The 14,267-nt window shown below is 41.2% G+C and overlaps 1 protein-coding gene across 2 annotated transcripts in view; it reads left to right on the top strand.

Annotated features, from left to right (window-relative positions):
- Positions 1-1,941: 1,941 nt before the first annotated feature.
- The window catches only part of CPXM2 (carboxypeptidase X, M14 family member 2), a 136,976-nt gene continuing 124,650 nt past the window's right edge, over positions 1,942-14,267 (top strand). For both annotated transcript variants that reach the window (XR_012754215.1, XM_075348511.1), the window contains exons 1-2: positions 1,942-3,367; positions 3,635-3,965. Coding sequence is in view for 1 of the 2 variants with exons in the window: in XM_075348511.1 (XP_075204626.1) it covers positions 3,653-3,965 (313 nt within the window). In the remaining variant the exon portion in view is untranslated. The remainder of the gene's footprint in view (positions 3,368-3,634; positions 3,966-14,267) is intronic.

Below are 14,267 nucleotides of genomic sequence, written 5' to 3' on the forward strand. Positions count from 1 at the left end.
CTCTGCATTGCGGGCGCCGAGCCCCTAACCCTCCCGACCCTGGTAGCAATGTTGACCTCTGCGACCGCGGTCGTTATGCCCCTGCACAGTGGGCAGATTTCTGTAAATCCCATCCACTTTGCTGGAACTGTAAGGGTATGTTCCCATGTTGCAGACTTGGGTGAAGATTTTCTGCATCAAAAACTGCATCTCTTGGCAGGAAAAACGCTGCAGAAAAATGTGATTTTTTTTGCTACGATTCTGAAGTTGTTGATGCATATTTTTTTTAAAGCATTGTGATGGGAAAAGCGCTGGAAAAAATGCGGAAACAATTGGCATGTCAATTACTTGGTGCAGTTTTTTCTGTACCAAACTCTGCAAGGATAAAATCTGCACCGTGAGCACACCACTTCAGGATTCTCATAGACTTTGCTGGGATCGTTATCCATTGCAGATTGATTAAAATCTGCAAGAAAAAAATACATAAAAAGCGAAAAAAAAAACACAGCTTGCGCACACAGTCTAAGGCCTGTTTCAGACGTCAGTGATTCTGGTACGTTTGTGCTTTTTTTTTAGACGTACCAGAATCACGGACATATGCAGACCCATTATAATCAATGGTCTGCTCACACGTCAGTGATTTCTCACTGGCCGTGTCTCCGTGCGGTGTACACGCGTGTCCGTGATTGCCGCATGGAGAGATGTCCGTTATTTTCTGGCATCACTGATGTCTCACGGACCACACTATGATGTGATCCATGAAACATGTACCAGAAAAACACGGACATTGAAAATTATAAAAATTTTCAATTCACCTTTGCAGCGATGCTCTGTGCAGCCCCTGCTCTCTGCAGCTTCCTGGCCGGCTCATGCATATTCATTAATGCAGCCAGGAGCCGACCCAGAAGTAGCTGCAGAGAGCGGTGGGTGGACGCTGGAGAGCCGAGGAGTTCAGCACCATGGAGAGCAGGAACGGGACAGGTGTGTAATGTCCATGTGCAATCACGGATCATGAATTGCACATGGACAACCCACGTGTGCCGTGAATCACGGCACATGAAGGGACATGTGCATGTTTTACACATCAGTGAAGAACGTCTGTGTTTTTCACTGACCTGTGAAACAGGCCTAAGACGCTGCGTTTTCGATGCAGCAAAAAAAAAAACAGCATCAGAAACTCACCAAATGCTCATTGTGGGAACATAGTTTAATAGTTGGATAAATGCAATTTGAGGGATAATGCAGGAGAAAGCTCATTAATAGTTGTGGCTTAAATCATAGATCACATGGGAAGGGGAAGGCCACATGTTGCGTTTCTGTAGTGTTTTTTTTCTGCAAAACTTGCTCTCTTCACAGAAAAGAAGCTGCTTACAACAGGCAGATTTTGCTCTTTTTTTGTGTGCAGTTTTTGGCAGGAAGTTTTGCTGCATTTTTTGCTGCTGATTTTATGTGTCATTTGCCTACAGTACATAATAAAGCAATTTTTATTCACCAAAAACACACAAAAAAAGCATGGTTGGGTTTTTTCAGCATTTTTGCACTTCATCATTGTTTTCTATTGGTGAAAAAACGCTGAAAGAATTGACATGCAGATTTAAAAAACACTGCAATTTTCTAATTCGGTCAGAAAAAAAAAATAAGTAAAACATAAATACATAAAAATAAATATATATATATATATGTATATATTAGTGTATATTTAAAGCAATGAATCCGTAATGTCCACAAAGTAACAACAAAAGTAGAAATTCCTAAATTATATCGATTCTTCCTTGTGAATCGCAGCTCTGACATTCTTTTTCTAGAACTTTTGCTTGCTCTTTCAACTTTTCCTCATTTCCTTATCTGTAGTAACAGAATCTAGCGAGTGATTTGAGCCTCTCCCAGCCCCTGACACAGGAGGAGCTCCCTGCCTTCTCCATAATCAAAATCTGACAAGTCTGCCTGCAAATAGCAGTGTCCTGTGCACCATTCAGGAACAGGACAGCCCCTGTGCACATAGACACAGACCTGGCACTGCTGGAAACAGGCTAGCTGGAAATAATTTGCCACTTTGCAGTCAAGTCTTTGCACTGTTCAAGAAGTGTTTTGGAGCTTCACATAGACTTTTGCATAGAAGACAGAGTGGAAATTAAACTGGGGGGGTCTTCTGGAAGATGCAGAGGGGTCTCATAAGAGACAGACACTGTGTATATTCAGATTTAAGCCTTCTAAAAGTGAAACCTATCTTGAGCAAGTGACCACTCTGAAGTCTGAGGACCACCTCTGAGTGAACCTTTCTGTACCTCCGAGGACAGCTACGAATTATTGAACTATCTGGATCTTTGAGGACCATCTCAGAGTGAGTGACCTTTCTGTACCTCTGAAGGCATCTCTGAGTTTTTGACCTGTCTGGATCTTTGAGGACGGACATCTATGAGTTATTGAACTGTCTGGATCTTTGAGGACCATCAATGAGTAACCTTTCTGTACCTCTGAGGACATCTCTGAGTTTTTGACCTGTCTGAATCTTTGAGGACATCTCTGAGTTTTTGACCTGTCTGAATCTTTGAGGACCATCTCTTAGTGAGTGACCTTTCTGTACCTCTGAGGACATCTCTGAGTTTTTGACCTGTCTGAATCTTTGAGGACCATCTCTTAGTGAGTGACCTTTCTGTACCTCTGAGGACATCTCTGAGTTTTTGACCTGTCTGAATCTTTGAGGACCATCTCTTAGTGAGTGACCTTTCTGTACCTCTGAGGACATCTATGAGTTATTGAACTGTCTGGATCTTTGAGGACCATCACTGAGTGAGTAACTTTTTTGTACCTCTGAGGACATCTCTGAGTTATTGACCTGTCTGGATCTTTGAGGATCATGTCTGATTGAGTGACCTTTTTGGACCACTGAGAACCATCTCTAATTGAGTGACCTTTTTGGACACCTGAGAACCATCTCTGATTGCGTGACCTTTTTGGACACCTGAGAACCATCTCTGATTGAGTGACCTTTTTGGACACCTGAGAACCATCTCTGATTGAGTGATCTTTTTGGACACCTGAGAACCATCTCTGATTGAGTGATCTTTTTGGACACCTGAGAACCATCTCTGATTGAGTGACCCTTTTGGACACCTGAGAACCATCTCTGATTGAGTGATCTTTTTGGACACCTGAGAACCATCTCTGATTGAGTGACCCTTTTGGACACCTGAGAACCATCCCTGATTGAATTACTTTTTTGGACACCTGAGGACCATCCTTAAGTGAGTGACTTCTCTGGATGTTTAAGGACTATCTCTATGTGAGTGACCTCTCTAGATCTTTGATGACCATTGCTAAATAAGTGATCTTTCTGGACCTCTGACAACAATTTTTGATTGCGAGACCTTTCTGCACCTGGCAGTAGGTAAATCTATTCATTTATTACTCTCTACATTATTTATATGGTACTTATTTGCCAGTACGTTACTAAGAAATTTGCTTTTTTTTGGGTTGGTGCTAGATCTGGTTTCATTAACATCTATTTGCGATTATTCATACAGGGTTGTCGGACTGCAGAGGGTCTATGTAATATAAGTTGCATGAAGTTCTCTTTTCATATGCCACTGTCAAGCTATCATCCCGTCTGAACTTTTCATCTTTTTTCCAATTTTATTTCTATTCTCTTCTCCAGAATTACCAAGATCAAAATATGACACAAAAACTTGATTTCTTAGTCTGCATTTTGGGGATCCTGTTGGTGCAGGGTTCTCTGGAGAGACTCCCGGATGAGCAGGATTATTATCAAGAGATTGCGTCAAGGGATCACTATTATTCATATCCGGACCCTGAGGAGGTGCAGACCCCCCTGGAGCCAGAAGGTGAAGTGGAAGTGCCCCCAGAACCTATAGTGGAAGTCATCCATGAGAGCCAGGACACTCGGGAAGACATCTATCCAGTTCAGAAGAAAGATACCATTAAATCTAAGAAGTTGAATGGAAAAGAGGGAAAAACTCAAAAACCAGGTATTTATCTTCTGACATTAAGTATGATGTATAATGACGCCCCTTGTGCTGCATTTCTAGCCTGGAGTCCTGACACACAGATTATAGGGGATGCTGTTTTTTTGTTATTTGAAAAGTTCACGTTTTGACAAGTTGACGATAATGATAAAGATAATAGTGATACCGTAACTAGTGCTCAATTATTACTCAAAGCGGTGTGTGTATAATTACAAAGCAACTTTATGGAATGTGTGTAATTTATTGACGATTTTAAGGTATAAAAAAAAATTAGCGGAGGAAAGATCTCACTTCTATTTAGATTTTCCGATAAATTTGTTAAAAAAAATATATATATACATATATTGGCTGCAGTACCCAGCATTGACTGGGATAGTATCTAGGTGTCTGTCTGTCTCTCACTCTGTCTGTCTGTCTCCCTCTCTCATTGTGTGTCTGTGTGTCTCTGTATCTGTGGGTCTGAGTGTGTGTCTCTGTCTGTGTGTGCGTCTCTGTGTGTGTCTTTGTCTCCGTGTGTCTGTCTGTGTGTTTCTGTGTGTCTCTGTCTCTGTGTGTCTCTATATCTGTGGGTCTGAGTGTGTGTCTCTGTGTGTGTCTCTGTCTATGTGCGTCTCTGTGTCTCTGTGTGTGTGTCTTTGTCTCCGTGTGTCAGTCTGTGCATTTCTGTGTGTCTGTCTCTGTGTGTCTGTCTCTGTGTGTGTCTCTGTGTGTGTCTGTGTGTGTGTGTCTTTGTCTCCATGTGTGTCTGTCTCTGTGTGTTTCTGTGTGTGTCTGTCTGTGTGTGTCTGTGCCTCTGTGTGTCTCTGTCTGTCTCTGTGTGTGTGTCTGTCTCTACCAATATCATATTACCTCACACATAAGCTTCTTAAGAATGTCCTTCGCTGCCTATAGCAACCAATCACAGCTCCTATTAATAACCTGTAGCTCCCAGCTCCATTGACTTTAATGTAAGCAGGTTTTTTGGTGAATAACTGTTAAATTCTCCCCTTAAAACATAGTCTATGACGTTCTCTGAGTCAAAAGAGGTGTTTGTACAAAATTGCATAATTGTAAATGTGATGGTGCAGATTACTTTAGCAGACACACACATACAGACATACTCACACACATACATACACTCAGCTTTACAATATATATATACACACACACACGGTATATGTATATAAATTTTCACATTGAGGACTTACAGTTTTTACCATAAATATTTGGAAAACAAGTTTTGCATCAAAAAATGCCTAGCTCAGGGTGTCACTGGTAGCGGTGTTAAAGGCAATCTGTCACCAGGTTTTTGCTATGTAATCTGAGAGCAGCATAATGTATGTGTCATCTGCTTGGTGCAGTTTTTGCTACAATCACTATTTTATCTGCTGCAGGTTTCCCAACTCTCTGAATGCCGAGCTGTGTAACATCTCCCACCCACAACATTGATTGGCAGCTTTCTGTGTACACTGTGCATAGGCAGAAAGGGGGTTTCAGAGTTGCACAGAGCAAGAGGACAAGATGGCACAAGGCAGCTAGTATTTAGTGATAATCTCCTGCTGATAAAACACTTATTTTATTTAAACAACAATGCACAGCCCAATAAGTGACTCATAGCTGGGTCTCAGCTCCTACATCATGCTTCTCTCAAATTACATAGCAAAAATCTGCTGACAGATTCCATTTCTAGTCTAAGGGCCTGCTTATAAGTGGATAGGGTCTTACATTGAATTTTAAGTTGTGTGCACTAAACTGCTGATGACAAAGTTAGGTCAGAAGGCAGTATAGTATCAACACCTTAAAGAAGCGCTCCTATGAATATTGTTATCATTAAATATGTATGGTGTGTAGTGTGAGTGTATTAATATGCTCACCTACCGCCACCTTCTCCAGAATACAGCACCGTTCCTTTGCTCTTCTCAGTGGCATCACCACTATTCAGACTATATAGCTCACTCTATGCTTTATGCCTGAGCTGCAAGTCTTTTTTACAATGTAAGTCTATGGAGCCTCCTTCTGAGGCTCCATAGACTTACATTGTAAAAGCCATTTCAAGGACACAAAGAGCGCAGTATGACCTGGAGAGTGTTCAGAGCCGTGAACCCTCCAAGTCCCACGCTGCATTTCTTTTGCTACTCCAGTCATTGTTTATGGGCTGCAGTGGTGATGTTACATCAACAGTGCTGCAGCCAATCACTGGGCTTAGCGGCCTGTGTAGTTTTTTCCTGAGTCCAGGGATTGGCTGCAGCGATGATGTGATGTCACCATTGTAGACCTAATACAGTTACCAGAGCAGTTGCAATGATTCAGCGCAGTACCTGGGACGGGTGAGTGCCAGCTGATTTTATTATTTTTAACATGGATATAAAGAATTTGTAAAAAAATCAAAGGAAAATATCCTTTTAATGGCAGTATCTCCCCACGGTGACATTTCATGGAGCATAAAGTGGGTATGGAAAATATTCAGAACCCTTTAAATGTGTTTCATTGCAGCCATTTGGTAAATTCAACAAAGTTAATTTTTTTCTCATTAATGTGCACTCTGCACCCCATCCCCCATCTTGTCAGAAAAAAAACAGAAATGTAGAAATTTTTGCAAATTTATTAAACAAGAAAAACTGAAATATCACACGGTCATAAGTATTCACACCTGGATTTGGGGATCCTCGGCCATTCTTCCTTGCAGATCCTCTCCAGTTCTCTCAGGTTGGATGGTGAACATTGGTGGATGCCATTTTCAGGTCTCTCCAGAGATGCTCAATTGGGTTTAGGTCAGGGCTCTGGCTGGGCCAGTCAAGAATGGTCACAGAGTTGTTCTGAAGCCACTCCTTTGTTATTTTAGCTGTGTGCTTAGGGTCATTGTCTTGTTGGAAAGTGAACTTTCAGCCAAGTCTGAGGTCCAGAGCACTCTGGAAGAGGTTTTCTTCCAGGATATCTCTGTACTTGGCCGCATTCCTCTTTCCTTCAATTGTAACCAGTCGTTCTGTCCCTCCAGCTGAAAAACACCCCCATAGCATGATGCTGCCACCACCATGTTTCACTGTTGGTATTGTATTGGGCAGGTGATGAGCAGTGCCTGGTTCTCTCCACACATACTGCTTAGAAATATCACCAAAAAGTTTTATCTTCGTTTCATCAGACCAGAGAATCTTATTTCTCATAGTCTGGGAGTCCTTCATGTGTTTTTTTTTGCAAACTCTATGAGAGCTTTCATATGTCTTACACTAAAGAGAGGCTTCCGTCAGGCCACTCTGCCATAAAGGCCCGACTGGTGGAGGGCTGCAGTGATAGTTGACTTTGTGGAACTTTCTCCCATCTCCCTACTGCATCTCTGGAGCTCAGCCACAGTGATCTTGGGGTTCTTCTTTACCTCTCTCACCAAGGCTCTTCTCCCACAATTGCTCAGCTTGGCTGGACGACCAGGTCTAGGAAGAGTTCTGGTGGTCCCAAACGTCTTCCATTTAAGGATTATGCAGGCCACTGTGCTTTAGGAATCTTGAGTACTGCAGAAATTCTTTTGTAACCTTGGCCAGATCTGTGCGCATCTGCTTGCGCAGTTTCTTTGACCTCATGATTCTCATTTGGTGTGACATGCACTGTGAGCTGTGAGGTCTTATATAGACAGGTGTGCGCCTTTCCAGATCATGTCCTATCAGTTTAATTACACACAGCTGGACTCCAATGAAGGATTAGAACCCTCTTAGGCTATGTGCGCACTGGGAAATGGAATTTTCTTGAGAAAATTCCGCATGCTCTCAAAGATTTCCTCACCTGCGGAAAAAAACCGCAACAAATCCGCACCCAAATCCGCATGCGGATTGTCGCGTTTTGTTGCGGATTTGTGCGGATTTGTTGCGGATTTGGTGCGGTTTTTCCGAAGGCTGTTCCCTGCGGGATTTTTACATTACATTAGTGAAATCCCGTAGCTACCCGCGGAAAAGAAGTGACATGAAATTGTTTTTGCTGCGGGAATCCTGCAGCTGTCAAAATCCACCTAGCGCGCACAGGATTTTTTTTTTCCATAGGATTTGCTGGTGATTCACTGCAGAGATGTTATGAACATTTTCTGCAGCGAAACATGCAGCAAAACCGCGGCAAAATCCGGTAAGTGCGCACATAGCCTTAAGGAGGATCACAAGGAAATGGATAGCATGGGACTTAAATATCAGTGTCTCAGCAAAGGGTCTGAATACTTATGACCATGTGATATTTCAGTTTTTCTTGTTTAACGAATTTGCAAAAATTTCTACATATCTGTTTTTTCTCTCTCAAGATGGGGGAGGGGGGGCAGAGTGTACATTAATGAGAAAAAACAAATTAACTTTTTGGAACTTACCAAATGGCTGCAATGAAACAAAGAGTGAAAAATGTAAAGGGGTCTGAATACTTTCCATACCCACTGTAAAAGTAACTGTCATTAGAGGTCATTCAATTATGGGAAAAAAGAGTTGAGGCTTTGACAGAGGTGCTACAGACCAAAAGAATACTGCAAATATTTAATCTAAGAAGGTTAGCAAAACCTAAAATTATAAAACACTACACGTTTCGGGGACCCACAATAAAAATGTCCCCTTCCTCAGGTGTAAATAACCGCGAAAAACCGGTCCATATAAATACACACACCAATTAATTGAGCATTAATTAAATTGGTAAAAACAGGGAGAAGCTCCGACACGAAAACGTCCATACGAACAAAAATTTAAGGAAGATTAAAAAGTCATCTTTATTCCTTAATAGTTAAAAAACATGATGAGTATAAAAACTCCTATGATTTACGCGTTTCAGAAGCTCAGTCCTTAGTCATAGTCAAGGTTATGACAATGGATGACTTTTTAATCTTCCTCAGATTTTTGTTCGTGTGGACATTTTCGTGCCGGAGCTTCTCCCTGTTTTGATTGATTGTAGCCTCCCTTGTTCACTGAGCACTGTCCAGGAGTCTTCATCCAGCTTTGAATTAACAAACAACTGGGTGAGCTTTAACCTTTTCTATTTTTCCATTAATTAAATTGGACCAGATATACAGTACAGACCAAAAGTTTGGACACACCATCTCATTCAAAGAGTGTTCTTTATTTTCAGGACTCTGAAAATTGTAGATTCACATTGAAGGCATCAAAACTATGAATTAAAACATATTGAATGAAATACTTAAAAAAGTGTGAAGCAACTGAAAATATGTCTTATATTCTGGGTTCTTCAAAGTAGCCACCCTTTGCTTACATTACTGCTTTGCACACTCTTGCATTCTCTTGATGAGCTTCAAGAGGTAGTCACCGGAAATGGTCTTCCAACAGTCTTGATGGAGTTCCCAGAGATGCTTAGCACATTTTGGGCTTTTTGCCTTCACTCTGCGGTCCAGCTCACCCCAAACCATCTCGATTGGGTTCAGGTCTGGTGACTGTGGAGGCCAGGTCATCTGGCGTAGCACCCCATCACTCTCCTTCTTAGTCAAATAGCCATTACACAGCCTGGATGTGTGTTTGGGGTCATTGTCCTGTTGAAAAATAAATGATGGTCCAACTAAACGCAAACCAGATGGAATAGCATGCCGCTGCAAGATTCTGTGGTAGGCATGCTGGTTCAGTATGCCTTCAATTTTTTATAAATCCCCAACAGTGTCACCAGCAAAGCACCCCCACACCATCACACCTCCTCCTCCATGCTTCACAGTGGGAACCAGGCATGTAGAGTCCGTCCGTTCACCTTTTCTACAAAGACACGGTGGTTGGATCCAAAGATCTCAAATGTGGACTCATCAGACCAAAGCACAGATTTCCACTGGTCTAATGTCCATTCCTTGTGTTCTTTAGCCCAAATAAGTCTCTTCTGCTTGTTGCCTGTCCTTAGCAGTGGTTTCCTAGCAGCTATTTCACCATGAAGGCCTGCTGCACAAAGTCTCCTCTTAACAGTTGTTCTAGAGATGAGAAGGTGTGTCCAAACATTTGGTTTGTACTGCAAGTGAATGCCCTCGGGGGGAGCGGGGGGGGGGATAATCATTACTACATGAACATGAGTTAGAGATATGTGATAACAAATACAATTAATTAATATGATATAAATATTCCGTACCCACTGTAAAAGTAACTGTGTTCTGTCATTAGAGGTCACACACACACGGAGCGCAGACTGGAAGTTGCCAGCGCTATAGTTAGCTAGCAAGTGGGGAGGAGTACCATGCAGTCCAAACCTGCACTATAGGGCTTAGTGAGGGCCATCGAGGAGTATGTAAAGGGCTATAGCCTTTTCTGCTGTCATGTGTAATTTGTCCCAGATGAGAGACAGCAGCTCTGCCTACCTGCATGAATGTGCCATCCTTAAAAGCTAGAAAGCGGGTGAGGATTGCTAGGAAGCCACTGTAGAGGGGAGGAGAATAGGCTTATTCATGTACACGAAGGGCGCATCTACAAACAAGGCAAGAGATAACCTCTACACATGGTGAATATTAGCTGCTATAAGTGTAGGGATATTGCCACAAAAGAGAAGTGTGAAGTCTGATGCTTGTATATGAAAAGGATTTCTATACAAGAAACTCTGAGGAGAGTGGTGCTTCAATGTGAGAAACTGAAGGGTGTAGAAATTCACAGACAAATCACCTCAGGGTATTACTGCTAAGAGACATGACCAAGAGAGTGTTGTGACTAGCATTGAAAGTGAGTATTGAACTTCATTGAGAGTGACACTGATACTATGCCAATGAGAAGAAGGAGGTGCTGGTGAAGAGATTGCCAGCGGACTGTTATGAGTGGCAATAAGGGAAAGAAACCTATAAAAAGATCACTACTGATAAATATAATTTTATTAGGTATAAACATATATATCATAAAACATGCACAGAAAAAGTTATAAAATAATATGGACAGCTACAGAAAAAATTGTTATGATAACTATATCAAAAGAGGAGCCCCCGCTGCGATGGACTTTTGGGTTGGTTCAAGTGTGTTTGTAATTTTTTTATATTCCATAATAGTATTCTTTTTTATTTTAGCGCATTTACTGGTTTCTTTACTTGCTATAATTGGGATGTATTATTATACCCTGTTTACATTAAGAAAATACCTTGGTTATATTTCGTGATGGGCGAACTCCCAAATATCTGGGATCGGCGAGACTAACCGGATTAAAAAAAAAAAAATAAATCGGTTCCGTTCTGGAATTAATTCTATATATCTAGCCGTACTTCAGCCATCATATAAGGTTTATGGGGATCAGAATCCGGCGCTTAAAAATGGTGGTAGAAGGGATAGGGGGATAGGAGCAAGCGCACTGTACTTACTGAGGCTCCGGTGCGGCTGTAACTGCATCCGGGGCCACTCAGTCTTCTTCCCGGGCTGCTCATTTACGTTCATGTATATATTCATTGTCAGCGGTTTTGACATTAATGGCTGTGTGTTGAGTTATTTAGAGGACACCAAATTTACACTCTTAGGCCACACGGGGAATTTGTGCGAGTCCTCGCATGACACTCGGCTCACGCTCACAGCTGGAGCCGAGTGTCATGTGAGTGTCATGCGACTGTGGTCTGATCGTGCGATCAGACCACAGCTGCGGAGGGGAGGGATGTATCTCCCTATCTCCTCTGTTGCCGGCTGATGCGAGAATCGCGCTGCACTAACGTTACATGAGTGTAATGCGAGTGCAATGCGATGTTTCTCTCGCCCCTAAACTGTAGACTTGAATGAGTGCGTGTGAAACAGGCTCGCATTCCACCCACAGCATGCTGCGACTGTTTTCTTGGTCCGATTAGGGCTGAGAGAAAAAATGCTCATAGGAGCTGCCCCAAAGAGTAATATTGGTTAGGTTCCTTGGCTTATCATAGCCATATCCTCTTTGCATATTATATTGACAATACCAGTAGGTATGTTTAAGGTGTTTTTGATATTTTTTTTTGCAATTTTCTTTTTTTTTTTATTTTGGACCCTTTTTGCACTATGCACTCCTTTTTTGTCTTGTTTTTTAAGGTCATCCAGCTAAATCAGACTGCAATATTTTGGGGTTCAGCCAACCATGATGAGGAGCTCAAACTCCAAAACAGTGTTGTCTATGATCTTTGGCTGTCTGACATAAGTTACTTTACAGATTTTTTTTCCATGGAGCATTGCCTTATAAATAAGTCCCATACTGACTTTGGTCACTCTCTATAAGAGCAGATATCCCTTCCCCCTGTGCTATCTATATTTGTAATGAGTAGATGAGCTTCTATTTGTATATTTTGTGCTCTTGATCAGGTTTTATAGATCTCAAATATTTGCCCATAATTGTGGAACATTATATAATTAGTAATCAGTAGCATATGGCAAAAAGAAACATGTACTCAATGTGTGTAATTCAATGTGCCAAGAATGTAGCAGCCACCAGTAAAACCATCATAACATTATCCTATGGAAGTCATGGAAATTTCATATGACCGGAGCTTGTTTGCACCTACCGCTAAAAGAAACATCATCATTATCCTTATCGGTGTTTTCCACCGAATAGAGTTGATTTTAATCAATAGATCTTGGAATAATAATAATTTCCACAATTGGATGTGTTTAAAAAAAATGTTCCTGTGCTGAGATAATCTTATATATGTGTCCCTTCTGTGTACTGTGTAATGGCCGTGTCTGACCATACAGGGACATGGTCTGATCATACCGCAGCTCCTGGGAAGGGGAGGATGCAAAACAGAGTATACAGATATTATAGCACAGGATTTAAAATTATTCTTCCTATGAGGTAAAACATTTTTTTAAAAACAGGCAGGGAAATTTTTTAACTCACAGCTATGTACTGTGTAATGGCTGTGTCTGACCATACAGGGACATGGTCTGATTGTACCATATCTCCTGGGCAGGGGAGGATGCAAAAGAGAGTATAAAGATATTATAGATCAGGATTTCAAATTATTCTATGAGGTAAAACATATTTTTAAAAACAGGCAGTGAAATGTTTTACCTCACAGCTATGTACTGTGTAATGGCCGTGTCTGACCATACAAGGACCTGGTCTGATTGTACCACATCTCCTGGGCAGGGGAGGATGCAAAAGAGAGTATACAGATATTACAGCACGAGATTGCAAATTTATTCTTTCTATGAGGTAAAACATTTTTTTTTTTATACCAGGCAGATAAATGTTTTACCTCACAGAAAGATTCAGCTGTCATCCTGTAATGTTCGGTCTGTATACCCTTTTGCATCCTCCCCTGCCCAGGAGCTGTGGTATGATCAGGCCATGTTCCTGTACGGTCAGACACGGTCATTACACAGTACATAGCAGGGACACATATATAAGATTATCTCAGCGCAGGAATGTTTTTTTAAAACACATCCAATTGTGGAACTTATTATTATTCAAAGATCTATTGATTAAAATTACCTTTAAAATTAACATTGTTTGTGGGGAAGATGTGGTACAATCAGACCATGTCCCTGTATGGTCAGACACAGCCATTACACAGTACATAGCTGTGAGGTAAAACATTTTCCTGCCTGTTTTAAAAAAATGTTTTACCTCATAGAAAGAATAATTTGAAATCCTGTGCTATAATATCTGTATACTCTCTTTTGCATCCTCCCCTGCCCAGGAGCTGTGGTATGATCTGACCATGTCCCTGTACAGCCAGACACGGCCATTACACAGTACACAGCAGGGACACATATATAAGATTATCTCAGCACAGGAACATTTTTTTAAAACACATCAAATTGTAGAACTTATTCTTATTCAAAGATCTATTGATTAAAATTACCTTTCAAAATTAACATTGTTTGTGGGGAAATCACCTTTAAATTTGTACCCTAGCACCATCCATGTTTAATTAAATGCTACTATAGCTACTGTGACATGGTTTATAAAATATAGGAAAAAAATGTCCCTGCCCAGCCCCATATATATATATGTGGCGCATTGAATATCCATTATTTTAACAAGAAGTGAAACTTTGTCCAGTTTGGAACTATAAATCTGTGGAGTATTAATGCTGCGTTGTCTGAAGCTGCCGGGATACATCTGCTCCACACTTCAGAGACTGTCTTAATGAGTCGCCAAGTGAGTCTAGAAGTCCAGATGGTGAACACTTTAGAGGATGTCTACAAACGAGCCCTGGAAGTAAATGTAAGCTCTTGTGGCAGGGACCTGCTCCAGTTCTTACATCTAATAGATGTCACTTGTAAATTGATGATTGCACAAGAAACCATTTTATGGCGTGTATGTAAATGGGACAATTAAAACAATATAAGAAAAAAAAAACACATGGAAAATATAATAAGTCACATTTTCTTTTGCGTAGTTACATTTTATTTTTATACTAAACTGTGAGTTGTCCTAGTTATTAAAGGGATCTTA

The sequence above is a fragment of the Anomaloglossus baeobatrachus genome, chromosome 5 (genome assembly GCF_048569485.1).
Source record: "Anomaloglossus baeobatrachus isolate aAnoBae1 chromosome 5, aAnoBae1.hap1, whole genome shotgun sequence".
Classification (NCBI taxonomy): Eukaryota; Metazoa; Chordata; class Amphibia; order Anura; family Aromobatidae; genus Anomaloglossus; species Anomaloglossus baeobatrachus.